The following is a 13,227-nucleotide window of genomic DNA, read 5'->3' on the forward strand; positions in this document are numbered from 1 at the left end:
GCAGTGAAAGGTTTAACCAGTGGGTGGCAGTGTAGGGGGTTAAGTGTTCCTAGGGGTGTGTTACTAACTGTGGGGGGGTTGGGCTTTCATTTAGTGAACACTGATCTCTGCTCCAATCACATGGAGCAGAGATCAGCGTCACTAGTTGCTAGGCAGAATGGAGAAATGTTGTTTACACAGCATTTCCTCCATTCGGCCGCTCCGTGAGACGATCGCGGGGATGCCCGCGGCGATCGAGTCCGCGGGTCCCGCGACCGGACTCACGGGGGTCCCGACCAGCACGGGAGCGCGCCTCCGGCGGCACGCTCCCGATGGCAGGGCGGCATTGAATATTGGATGTACCTGTACGCCAATATGCCTGCCCGTGCCATTCTGTCGACGTACATCGTCGTGCGCTGGTCGGGAAGTGGTTAAAATGTACTGGAGATTTTAGTTGACTAAAATACGATGACTAAAATGGGACTAAAACTAAAATGGCATTTTAGTCAAAACCTATGACAAAAACTAAAAAAACACTTGCAGAAGACTAAAATGTCTTTTTAGCTTTAAGACTAAATCAAAATTTGCTGTCAAAATCAACACTGGATATCACGTGGGGGAAAAAAATGAACACATTTTCAGGCGCTCCCATTGAAATCTACAGGGACCAAAAAAAAAAGGCACAACCATTGTAAAGGCTGCATTCACACCTGAGCGTAGCGTATTCAGGTGATTTTACCGGCTTTTTTTGTGTGATTTTTTTTCTGTAGACTTCTCCACGCATTTTATGACAATGCCATGCAGGAGCTTTGGTGAAGAATAGTGCACCATTGGCCCCATAGACTTTTACTATCAGAACATGTTGTACCCAAAATGTTCTATCCAAACTAAAAAAAAAAAAAAAGAAAAAAAAGCTTTGGCTTTAGTTTTACTTTACTTTTAAGCATCTGTTCAGTTAATATAAAACATTAGTTATGATCATTAATAATAACAGTAATCGTTATAAATATAATCATTATTATAGTGCAGATAACATGTTACGCGCTAGGTGGCGCTCTTCAATACCAACGATGACAGCGATAACATGGTGCAGCTGTAGTATACCAAGTGGGGACGCAGGTGGCGCTAAGCTCCGACCGTCCTGCACACAATGGAGCACAGTAACACAATGGCGGAGAAGGGAGAGAAGAGGAAGCGGGATGATGAAGCCGACAACAACGGCCCCGCAAAGAAGGAGACCTCAGCGGGTGGAGAACACCCTCTTCCCGGTTTCCGTCTGAGCGCCGTCCTAAAGGAGTCTGCGCGAGACAAAACGATTTTTCTTCACGGAAAGGTACCAGAGCGGGAAAACCTCACCATCGGGGGACTGTTCCACTGCTGCGAAAAGCAGAGGGGGGGCATTTGGACTGTACCATTGCTCCACTCTGCAGGGGGAGAGAGAAAAGATTGATTATTCTTTTCTTCTGAATTTTAGTTACAACAATAATACACTTTTAGTGGGTAGAGGAAAAGCTCAAGAAGGTTGTGTTAGATTCCCTTCATATCAGTGCGCTGAAAACCAGGTTGATAGCAGTCGAGTGCATTTAACCACCTCCAGCCCAGGGCACATGTAAAAATCTGCATTTATTTTTTTTGCTAGTAAATTCTGTAAAACGTTGTACATTTTCTAAAAGCCTTGGTAAATAAAATTGTTTGTTGCATTTTTTTTTTAATGCTACACAATATATTTGTGCAGCAATTAATCAAATGTTCAGGAAAAATACACTTTCATTTTAGTGCACACAAACCTAATATAATACCCAATTATTTTGTAAAATGTAAAAGATGATGTTACACCGAGTAAATAGATGCTAAACACATCAAGATTTTAAATTGTGCGCACCTGTGAAATTGTGACAGACTACAGTACCAGAAAAAAATAAAAATAATTTAACCACTTAGGGACTGAGTCTATTTTTCAAACTTGTTGTTTACGTGTGTATGTATATGTATATATATATATATATATATATATATATATATATATATATATATATATATACACCCACCTATCCACTTTGCACTGAAAGTGCACTTGGTAGTGCAGTTGCTCTAAATCTAAGGGGCAGATCTGAAATGAGGGGAAGCTCTACTAATTTTATCACCCAATCATGTGCAAGCTAAAATGCTGTTTTTTTATTTTCCATGCATGTTCCCCCCCCCAGATCTACAGCGACTTTACTTTCAAGTGCAGTTGTAATGCAAAGTGGATTTGCCTTTAGTAAATAACCCCCCATAGTGTCACTCTGGAGGATTTTAGTATGTTTCACTCCACAAAAGGCAGCAATAGGTCATGCAATGATGTGAGCTTTTGCCGGTTTACTAGGGAGCAAGCTGTCCTATCCCATGTTTGCGATTTGGCAGACTGACTCTTTCAGTTTGAGGAGCCTTGCGGTCATGTTGAATATACTAGTAGTACTTGACCAGCGTGTGGGACAGTCATTTAAAAGAGTAAGGCCACACTGCTCCAATATCTTCCGTGTTACGATGGAAGACTTGAAGACGTTCACTATTGAACTTGCTTTATCAAAGATTCTCTTAACCACTTAAGGACCAGGCCTCTTTTTCAGACTCTGTGTTTACATGTTTAAAACATTTTTTTTTGCTAGAAAATTACTTAGAACCCCCAAACATTTTATATTGGGTTTTTTTACACCCTAGAGAATAAAATAGCGGTCATTGCAATACTTTTTTTCACACCTTATTTGCGCAGCGGTCTTACAAGTGCACTTTTTTTGGAAAAAAAATATCACTTTTTTGAATAAAAAAATAAGACAACAGTAAAATTAGCCCAATTTTTTTTATATTGTTAAAGATAATGTTACGCCGAGTAAATTGATACCCAACATGTCACGCTTAAAAATTGCCCCCGCTCGTGGAATGACGTCAAACTTTTAGCATCAGAAATCTCCATAAGAGACATTTAAAAAATTCTACAGGTTGGATTTTTTGCGTTACAGAGAAGTTCTAGGGCTAGAATTATTGCCATCGATCTACCGATCGCAGCGATACCTCACATGTGTGGTTTGACTACCATTTTCCTATGTGCTCGCTTCTGCCCTCGAGCTCGTCGGGACGGGGTGTTTTTAAAAACCTTTTTTATTTTTTCTTATTTAATTTTATTTATTTTTACACTGTTTAAAAAAAAAAAATGTATCACTTTTATTCCTATTACAAGAAATGTAAACATCCCTTGTAATAGAAAAAAGCATGACAGGTTCTCTTAAATATGAGATCTGGGGTCAAAAAAGTCCTCAGATCTCATATTTTGGACTTAAATGCAATAAAAAAAAAAATGTCATTTGAAAAAATGTGCCTTTAAGAGGTATGGGCGGAAGTGACAGTTTGACCTAATTTACGCCCTCCTATGATATAGAGACGAGTGGGGGCCATCTTAGCCTCATTCGTCTCTATACCCAGCACAGGAAAGGACCCGATCGCCTCCGCCGCTACCGACGGCTCCGATACGCGGCGGAGGGCACAGGAAGAGATGGATATCTTGGTTGTGGGAGCAGCTGCTGCCGTTACCGAGATATCCCTCTTCAAAAAATGGCAGTACATGGGCGTGCGCCGGTCGTAAAGTGGTTGTAAACCCTTTACAACCACTTTTTACTACAACTAAGCCTATATTAAGGTATACATGTAGCTACCTGCACGATTTAGGAGATATCCCCTGTATCTGCATGTGCCGACGTCTTCGGCACTGAAGCAACATCACTAAGGATGAGCCGAACACCCCCCTGTTCGGTTCGCACCAGAACCTGCGAACAGACCTAAACTTTGTGTGAACTTTAGAACCCTATTAAAGTCTATGGGACTCGAACGTTCACAATCTAAAGTGCTAATTTTAAAGGCTAATATGCAAGTTACTGTCCTAAAAAGTGTTTGGGGACCCGGGTCCTGCCCCAGGGGACATGGATTAATGCAAAAAAAAGTTTTAAAAACTGCCGTTGTCGGGGGGTGCCTATAGTATGTTTGTGAAGAGGCACATGTTTCCCATGCTTAGAACTGTCCCTGCACAAAGTGTCATTTCGCAAGGAAAAAAAGTCTTTTAAAATCACTTTCCATTGTCGGCTCCCGTAATACAGAAAACACTCAATGAGTGTTATCTGTGTTAGCCAACAATTCATTCATTGATAAAAATATATATATTTTTTTAAAAAAGCTTTGGGTTCCCCTAAATTCAATTACCAGGCCCTTCAGGTCTGGTATGGATATTAAGGGGAACCCCGTGTCAATTTTTTTTTTTTTTTTACGTGGGGCCCCCCTAAATATCCATACCAGACCCTTTAGGCCTGGTATGGTTCAGGAGGGGGGGGGGGGTGGCGCTCTCTCGTGTGCTCGGATAAAGGGTCTGGTATGGATTGTTAGGGGGACCCCCCATGTCAAATTTTTTTTTTTAATTTGACAGGGGGTTCCCCTTAATATCCATACCAGACCTGAAGAGCCTGGTAATTGAATTTAGGGGAACCCCACGCTTTTTTTTTTTTTTTTTTTTTTTTTTTTTTTTTATCATTGAATGAATTGTCGGCTAATACAGAGAACACTCATTGAGTGTTCTCTGTATTACTGGAGTCGACAATGGAAAGTGATTTTAAAAGACTTTTTTTTTTCCTTGCGAAATGACACTTTGTGTAGAAACAGTTCTAAGCACGGGAAACATGCACCCATTCACAGGCATACTATAGACACCCCCCAGGTACGAAATTTAAAGGAATATTACACTTTTATTGTTTCATTTTAATCATTATTAAAATCACTGTTCCTGAAAAAACTGACATTTTTTAAAACTTTTTTTTGCATTGATCCATGTCCCCTGTGGCAGGACCCGGGTCTCCAAACACTTTTTAGGACAGTAACTTGCATATTGGCCTTTAAAATTAGCACTTTAGATTTCTCCCATAGACTTGTATAGGGTGTTCCGGCTTTTCGAATTTGCCGCGAACAGCCCAAATTGTTCACTGAACAGGCAATGTTCGAGTCGAACATGAGTTTGACTCGAACTCGAAGCTCATCCCTAAACAGCATGTACGTGCCGTTTGTTTCAGTTAGTGTGCCATTATCGGGAGCTCCCGTGTGCATGTGTGGGAGTGACGTCATTGTGGTTCCAGCCAATCACAGCGGCAGAGCCCGCGATACCCGGAAGTAAAGCGTCACCGGTCGGAGTGGTGTACGAGGAGTGATGTGAGGGCTTTGATCTAGGGTAAGTAATTCATAATAAGCTAGTATGCTATGCATGCTAACTCATTATGCCTTTGCTTTCCAAGCTTCCTTTTTTTTTTCTTTTTTTTTTTGGGGGGGGGGGGGGGGGTTAATGGGTTTACAATCACTTTGACACTTGCCTCTTTCTGCTGCATCATGTGGACTACAAGGTGTGCACCAGGCAAGACCAAATGGTAGTTTTACATGAGATACAAATAAAGTGGAAAAATAACAAAGATACACCAGTAGAGCAGATAGCCCCAATATCAATCATCTCATAGCCTATTGATAATTGACTGTCATCATGTAAAAGAATAATAAAAATGCCTCCCCGCAGGTCATTGATTTTGGACTCAGTCTCACAGTCCTTTTCCGTCATGGGGGAATTTTCCTCACTAGAGCTGGATGGTTCTGTTGCTGCTGCTGTGGTTTGTTTAAATGCTGCCACCATATTCCTCCTATTGCCTGTTTATAACTCTTAGCCCTTGTACACACGGTCGGAGATTCCGACAACCAAATCCGTCGGATTTTGTCCGAAACTGTTGTTATACACACGGTCGGACGAAGTTGTCGGAAAATCCGATCGTTCAGAACGTGATGACGTTATTTCGTTATGACGGGACTACGTTCAGGCTAGTAGCCAATAGCTTTGATGTAGGAATTTGATCTGAGCATGCGTGGCACTTTGTCCGATCGGAATTCTCTACACATGATCGGAGTATGTCCGATCGGAGCATTTTGTCGGAAAATATTTCCGGCAAGTTGGAAAATTTGGTCGGACGGATATTCCGACGGAAACAGTCCGAAGCAGACCACACACAGTCGGAATATCCGACAAAATGCTCCGATCAGACACATTCCGTCAGAATCTCTGATCGTGTGTACAAGGGCTTAGCACATTAGATTTTAGTTGACTAAAATGTACTGGAGAGTTTAGTCGACTAAATATGGTGCTACACTGGCTTTTTTCCAATCAGCTAGTACCATTCCAGTCAGACTGTCAGTAAAAAATTAGGAATAATGATCTGGCAATTTACTTGACTGAGTTCCCTAAGTACCCATGGGTGCAAGCCAACTGGTCTTGGGGATTTATTAATGTTAAGTTTCCCAAGTCTAATTTTAATTCTGTCCTCTGTTAACCATGAAGGTTCTTCCTGTGATGTGTCATGAGGATAAACACTGCAGTTTTGGTTACTGAACCCCCCCCCCCCCTGATTCCCTCATGAAGACTGAGGAGAACAATAAATTCAATACCTTCACCACCTCCCCATCATTTGACTCATGTGACTCATTCGTGTTACAAGGTCTCAGGTGTGAATGGGGAGCAGGTGTGTTAAATTTGGTGTTATCGTTCTCACTCTGATACTGGTCACTGGAAGTTCAACATGGCACCTCATGGCAAAGAACTCTCTGAGGATCTGCCTCTTCTAAAGATGATGCACAAAGTCCACAAGCAGTTTGCTGAAGACAAGCAGACTAAGGATATGGATTACTGAAATCATATCCTGTGGTCTGATGAGACCAAGATAAACTTATTTGATTCAGATGGTGTCAAGCGTGTGTGGTGGCAACAAGGTGAGGAGTACAAAGACAAGTGTGTCTTGCCTACAGTCAAGCATGGTGGTGGGAGTGTCATGGTCTGGGGCTGCCTGAGTGCTGGCACTGGGGAGCTACAGTTCATTGAGGGAACCATGAATGCCAACATTTACTGTGACATACTGAAGCAGAGCATGATCCCCTCCCTTCAGAGACTGGGCCACCGGGCAGTATTCCAGCATCATAACGACCCCAAACACACCTCCAAGATGACCACTGCCTTGCTAAAGAAGCTGAGGGTAAAGGTGATGCACAAGCCAAGCATGTCTCCAGACCTAAACCCCATTGACCATCTGTGGGGCATCGTCAAATGAAATGTGGAGGAGTGCAAGGTCACCAACATCCACTAACTCTGTGATATCATGGAGGAGTGGAAGATGACTTCAGTGGCAACTTGTGAAGTGCTGGTGAACTCCATGCCCAAAGAGGATTGAGGCAGTGCTGGAAAATAACTGTGGCCACACAAAATATTGACACTTTGGAACCAATTTGGACATTTTCACTTAGGGGTGTACTTACTTTTGTTACCAGCGGTTTAGACATTAATGGCTGTGTGTTGAGTTAATTTGAGGGGACACAAAATTTACACTGTTATACAAGCTATACACTCGCTACTTTACATTGTAGCAAAGTGTCATTTCTTCAGTGTTGTCACATATAAAATCACACATGGACAGAAATGTCACATCCATCAGTGGGCAGTAAAAATTGGGTCCCATCAACTCCATAAGGTGGTAAATATATCAGTTACCTGTACCTACTCTGGGCATGTATAAAGCCACATACGGCCAAAAAAAAATCACATCTACAGATGGGTAGTAAAAGTTGGGGAAAGTATGCTAAATCCCAACAAACCTATAAAATGGTGAAAGTACCAGTTTCCTGTACCCACCCAGTGCATGCAGGACGGGGATGTGGGACCAAAGTAAGAGAGATGTGGTTGGAAACAAATACTGATCCAGGGGACCAAGAGCCAGCAATAGATATAAAAACAGAAAAACCAAAGGGAAAAGGAGCAAAAAAGAACAGCCAGATTTGGACAACGATTGGACTTGGGGCCGAAAAGGACAGGTCAGAGTCTAGGATTACATCTAGTACGCTGGCATGAGGGGATGTACTAATAGTTGTAATATTGATCTTGATGGAGAAGTCAGGGGAGGGGGGCACAGGTTGGGGGAATAGTAGGAATTTGGTTTGAGGCATCTAAACTGCAGCCTGCAGAAGCTTGGAGGTGCACCATCTAAACAGAAAACCTAGATCTAAATTAGGTCCTTGTTCCTGAACCGTGCCATTTCTGCTTCCAGGTGAGTGGTGATGGTGAGGCCACAGAAGATGCCGTTGTCATCATGGAGAGGGCGCCCTTCCAGGCTGAATCTGTGTCTAATCTTCTCGGCAACAACCCAGCAATGACAGTGCAGCTGAAGAACGACATCTATGGAGTTTACCACCTTAGTCCTCCTGCGGAGCTAAACGGTGAGTGGAAACTTCCCCTCATAAAATAGTGACCGGTTCTCATAGACAAATTTGTGGATGGAGATGGAGGCTGCTTTCTTCCAGGGTGTACATTGTTTCTGGGAGCAGAGACTTCACTCACAGCATCAGCTTGACTCCACAAACACCATAAGTTACCTGGTTCCACTTACTGACTGTTGTGCCCCTGCTGTGTTCTGTAGTGACGTAGGAGCTGGCACTGCAGAAGAAATAACATTACATGGTTTCTGCAAGAGTGCAACCCTACCACATATTTGTTACCAATCACAGAGATCACAGTATTCCTTCCTGACAATGTCTTTGTCCACTTTTTTGTTTCCAGAAGAATGGTGTCATCCTTGTTCTGGCATCATCCAGGATCACTAACTACTTCCTGGACTGATTCCAGCTCAGAGATGGCACAATTGTGTAAATCCTGGGGCCTGTGCAATTCTTGGCTGCGTCTGACTGACAGTTGCAGTGCTCTGCTCACTGAAGACAGAGAACCAAGCGATCAGCGGTCATGGGATTGCTCAGTTTTCGATTTTAGAGGCAGCTGCAGACAGCTACAGCATTGGATTGATGCTGCATACACATATGTGAGTATGAGCCTGCTTTTTTTTTTTTTTTTTTTATTCCCATACTTCTCTTTTAAAGGACTCTGCTGTCCTCCTTTCCTCAGTGTCTTCTCACTGTGAACCATTTTATGAGCTGCAAATATTAAAGCTCAACTCAAGGCAAACGGCTAAATACACAGATGAAATAAATACCGTATATGAAGGCTGTTGTGGATGGATTTGTGTTTCTGTCCATGAAGTCCTGAGATTTACACAGTTCTGCTACACAGCACAACTCTGGCAGGATAGGATACCTGATATACGGTACCTTGAAAAAGTATTCATCCAGAAAAGAGTCACGCCTCTCTAGATTGCAAAGGGATTACTACTCATCCTGATACAAAATACCATTTTGATTATCCAACGAAGCAGTAATGGAGGACTATATTACCTCATCCAAACTCCCCCAGCTCTCTGCTGAGGTGGGTGTGGAGTTAGATTCCCCCATCACCCTAGACAAATTGCAAAGAGCAGTGGCAGTGATGAAACTGGGCAAAGCCCCAGGCCCAGATGGTTTCACTTACAGTATTATCAATCCCTTCTACCACCTCTAGGCCCTTACATGGTGAAGCTATTCAACGCACTCAGTGAGGGGGGGGGGGGTGCCTTTTCCCAGAGATACGCTGAAGGCACACATATCCTTTATACATAAGTTCGGTAAAGACCCATCTCCCCTCTGAATATAGACCTCAAGCTTTTTACAAAGATACTAGCCAACAGATTAACCCAACACGTACAGGATATACTTCATCTAGACCAGGTGGGTTTTATCCCTACACAAGAGGCTAGAGATAATGCCACCATTGTGCTCAACCTCATTCATATAGCCTCTGTGACTAAAATGCGGTGCATCTTCCTGAGCACAGATGCTGAAAAAGCATTTGACCACGTCAACTTGACGTTCATGTCCTCTGTCCTTAAACACATTGGATTGGGACAGAAAATGCTGCATTGGATTTCAAATATCTATTCCACACCAACAGCTCAGGTTAAAGCCAATGGTGTCCTCCCGGATACTTTCCCCATCACAAATGGCACCAGACAGAGGTGTCCACTCTCTCTCCCCTTCTCTTTGCTCTATCGCTGGAACCCTTTTTGTGCACCATATGCTCCAACCTACAGTAGACATATCAGGAATAACATTAGGTAACACCCAATACAAAATATTTGCCTTATGCAGATGGCCTCCTCTTTTCAATAACTAACCCCGTAGTGGCCCTCCCGAACCTCCTCAGAGAGTTCGATAGATATGGTACATTGTCTAATCAAAAAATTTACTTTGATAAGTCCGCAGCAGTGGGGATTAATGTAGCACCAAATAGACAGAAATCCTTACAAACACAATTCAGTGGTCAGACTGCACCCTCAGATATCTGGGAACCCTCATTCCTAATGATTTGACACGCATCTTTGAACTTAACTTTCTGCCTGTGTTAATCAAGACCCTCTTGTTGTTAGGAGTGGAACAAAGGCCTAAACACTTGGTTTGGCAGATGCAACCTCCTCAAGATGTGTATACTCCCAAAGTTTCTTTTTCTATTTCAAACACTACTGATCAAGATTGTGCCACTCGAAACCTTGCTTACGCAGAAGCTACCTTACTCTACCCAAGCATTACGGAGGTCTAGCTCTCCCTGACATACGAAATGACTATTTTGGCGGTACACCTAGGGAGAATTATTGACTGGAACCAGCACTGTAAGACAAAACTTTGGACGCAACAGGAACAAGCCCAGACTGAGGTTCCATTGAAAGGGGCCGTGTGGTGTTTTAACCGTTTCCTTCTGCTCTGAAATCCCAACCGATAATAGGCATTACCCTCTGCACAGGCTGGACAATTATACTGACAACCTCCCTTTTCACTAGAGACTCCCCTTTTTTCCCATTACTCGGCAACCCAGCGTCGTCCCCAAGACCCCCCCCCCCCCCCCCCGGACTTGCACAATCAGAATATGAGGCGCTCCTATTGGCGGGTCGGGATCGGGCCTTTTTTAGATGTCAATCAAGTGGCCTTTCATTCAATCACTGATGAGTGACACCAGCCACCATTCAGGAAAGCAATACGACTACACCACTTCCTGCATTCGACCGCTATTCCGGCTCGACTTAATCGGACCCTGACGACCTTTGAGGATTACTGTAAGAACGAAGAGGCTCTACCCCCCAAGTGCCATCTAAAACCTATGTTTTACTTAAATCCCCATCAGAACCACCTGACTTGTCTTTGCTACAGAAGTGGGAGCTTGACTTACAACGCCCCTTCACAGACGCCAAAAAACAAACTATAATCAGGTTCTCCCTAAAAACATCTATTTGTACGAAAATACAAGAATCCAGCTATAAGATTCTGACTAGATGGAACTATATCCCTCAGTTAATACACAAGTATTTCCCAACCACCAATGACAACTGCAAAAAAAATTGGGCTGGCTTTAGAGGTTAAGCATTTAAGTGGTTAAACTTCCCTCATTTCACACCAAAGTATATTCCTTTGATCTAAAGGACAAATCGTTACAATGTTTATACTTAAGTTCTACTGTTAAAGAATGTTGTGATTCTTGCCTGGTTTTTTTCTCTTTTCCCTTTCCTTTGATGGCTGTCGGCTTCAGCAGAGCAGAGAGAATTCCCTGCATTGAAAGAATCTGGGAAATATTTGTCAAGATCGCAAGGGGGGAAAAAAATTGCGATAACGATTAATCGTGCAGCTCTACCGCTAAGTCCTGCATTCCCTTTATGTGGAAAAAAAGCACACCTCCGTCTGTTAGGAAGTGGTTGCACAGAGTGGAGGAAATTAAAAAAAAAAATAGAAGAGTTGGTCCTTAGAGCCCAAAATAAACAGGAAAAAGATTCTAAGGCATGAAAGATCTGGAACATCTTTATTCTCTCCAATGAAGGTGCATCCCAGCTTGGGTCATGAGGAACAAATCACTACAGGTCCGACAGCAATTCAGAGTGGCTACTAATTCACTGCCTTCAGGCCTACACCCCAACCTTTCTTTACCTCACCTCCCCACTATACTGTTCCTTTCTTTCTCCTTTTTGTTCCCTCTGGAATCATGTCCTTCCCTTTTTTTATCCCTTCTGTCCTCCCCCCCCCCCCCCCCCCCCAACGACCCTTGGGGCTCGGCCAGTTCACTGGAGTTTTTGTTGATGGGGATGTTGTGATCATACCCACTCTAGGATTTACAATGCCAGTGTTATGTGCCACACAATGTCATGAACAATGATATCACAGATCACATTGCTATTACTGATAGGTGTTTGTCAAGCTAGACATAAAGCCTGCTGTTTTCAAAGTAATTACTCATCTACGGTTCTTCTGTTATGGTTGCCACTGAACTGTACCGTCCCTGACTTGTTTCTAAAAACAATAAAAAAAAAAATTATATTGAAAAAAAAAAGAAAAAGTATTCATGCCCCTCGAAATTTTCCACATTTTGTCATGTTAAAACCAAAAATATAAATGTATTTTATTGGGATTGTATGTGATAGACCAACACAAAGTGGCACATAATTGTGACGTGGAAGGAAAACAATAAATGGTTTTCAATTTTTTTTACAAATAAATATCTGAAAAGTGTGATTTGCATTCAGCCCCCTTTACTCTGATACCTCTAAATAAAACTTAGTGGACCCAATTGCCTTCAGAAGTGACCTAATTAGTAAATAGAGTCCACCTGTGTGTGATTTAATCTCAGTATAAATAGAGATGTTCTGTGAAGCCCTCAGAGGTTTGTTAGAGAACCTAGGGGAACAAAACGTATTATAAAGGCCAAGGAACACACCAGACAGGTCAGGGATAAAATTGTGGAGAAGTTTAAAGCGGGGTTAGGTTATTAAAAATAAAAATCCAAGCTTTGAACATCTCACGGACCACTGTTCAATCCATCATCCAAAATTGGAAAGAGTATGGCACAACTGGAAACCTACCAAGATATGGCCGTCCACCTAAACTGACAGGCTGGGCAAGGAAAGCTTTAACCATAGAAGCAGCTAAGAGGCCCATGGTAACTGGAGGAGCTGCAGAGATCCACAGCTTAGGTGGCAGAATCTGTCCACAGGACAACTATTAGTCGTGCACTCCACAAATCTGCCCTTTATGGAAGAGTGGCAAGAAGAAAACCATTTTTGAAAGAAAGCCATAAGAAGTCCCATTTGCAACTTGTGAAGAGCCATGTGAGGGACACATAAACGCGTGGAAGAAGGTGCTCTGGTCAGATCAGACAAAAATGTTAATTTTTTCCTTAAAATCAAAACTCTATGTGTGGCAGAAAACTAACACTGCACATCACCCTGAACACACCATCCCCACCATGAAATGTGG

General features: G+C 42.7%; 1 protein-coding gene across 1 annotated transcript in view; it reads left to right on the forward strand.

Annotated features, from left to right (window-relative positions):
* Positions 1-1,094: 1,094 nt before the first annotated feature.
* Positions 1,095-13,227, forward strand: part of DCPS (decapping enzyme, scavenger) — a 30,411-nt gene continuing 18,278 nt past the window's right edge. The window contains exons 1-2 of the mRNA XM_077457818.1: positions 1,095-1,312; positions 8,121-8,289. Of these exons, the coding sequence (XP_077313944.1) occupies positions 1,130-1,312; positions 8,121-8,289 (352 nt within the window). The 5' untranslated portion in view covers positions 1,095-1,129. The remainder of the gene's footprint in view (positions 1,313-8,120; positions 8,290-13,227) is intronic.

The sequence above is a fragment of the Lithobates pipiens genome, unplaced genomic scaffold (assembly GCF_037356315.1).
Source record: "Lithobates pipiens isolate NorthernLeopardFrog02 unplaced genomic scaffold, aLitPip1_a1.2 Scaffold_27, whole genome shotgun sequence".
Lineage (NCBI taxonomy): Eukaryota > Metazoa > Chordata > Amphibia > Anura > Ranidae > Lithobates > Lithobates pipiens.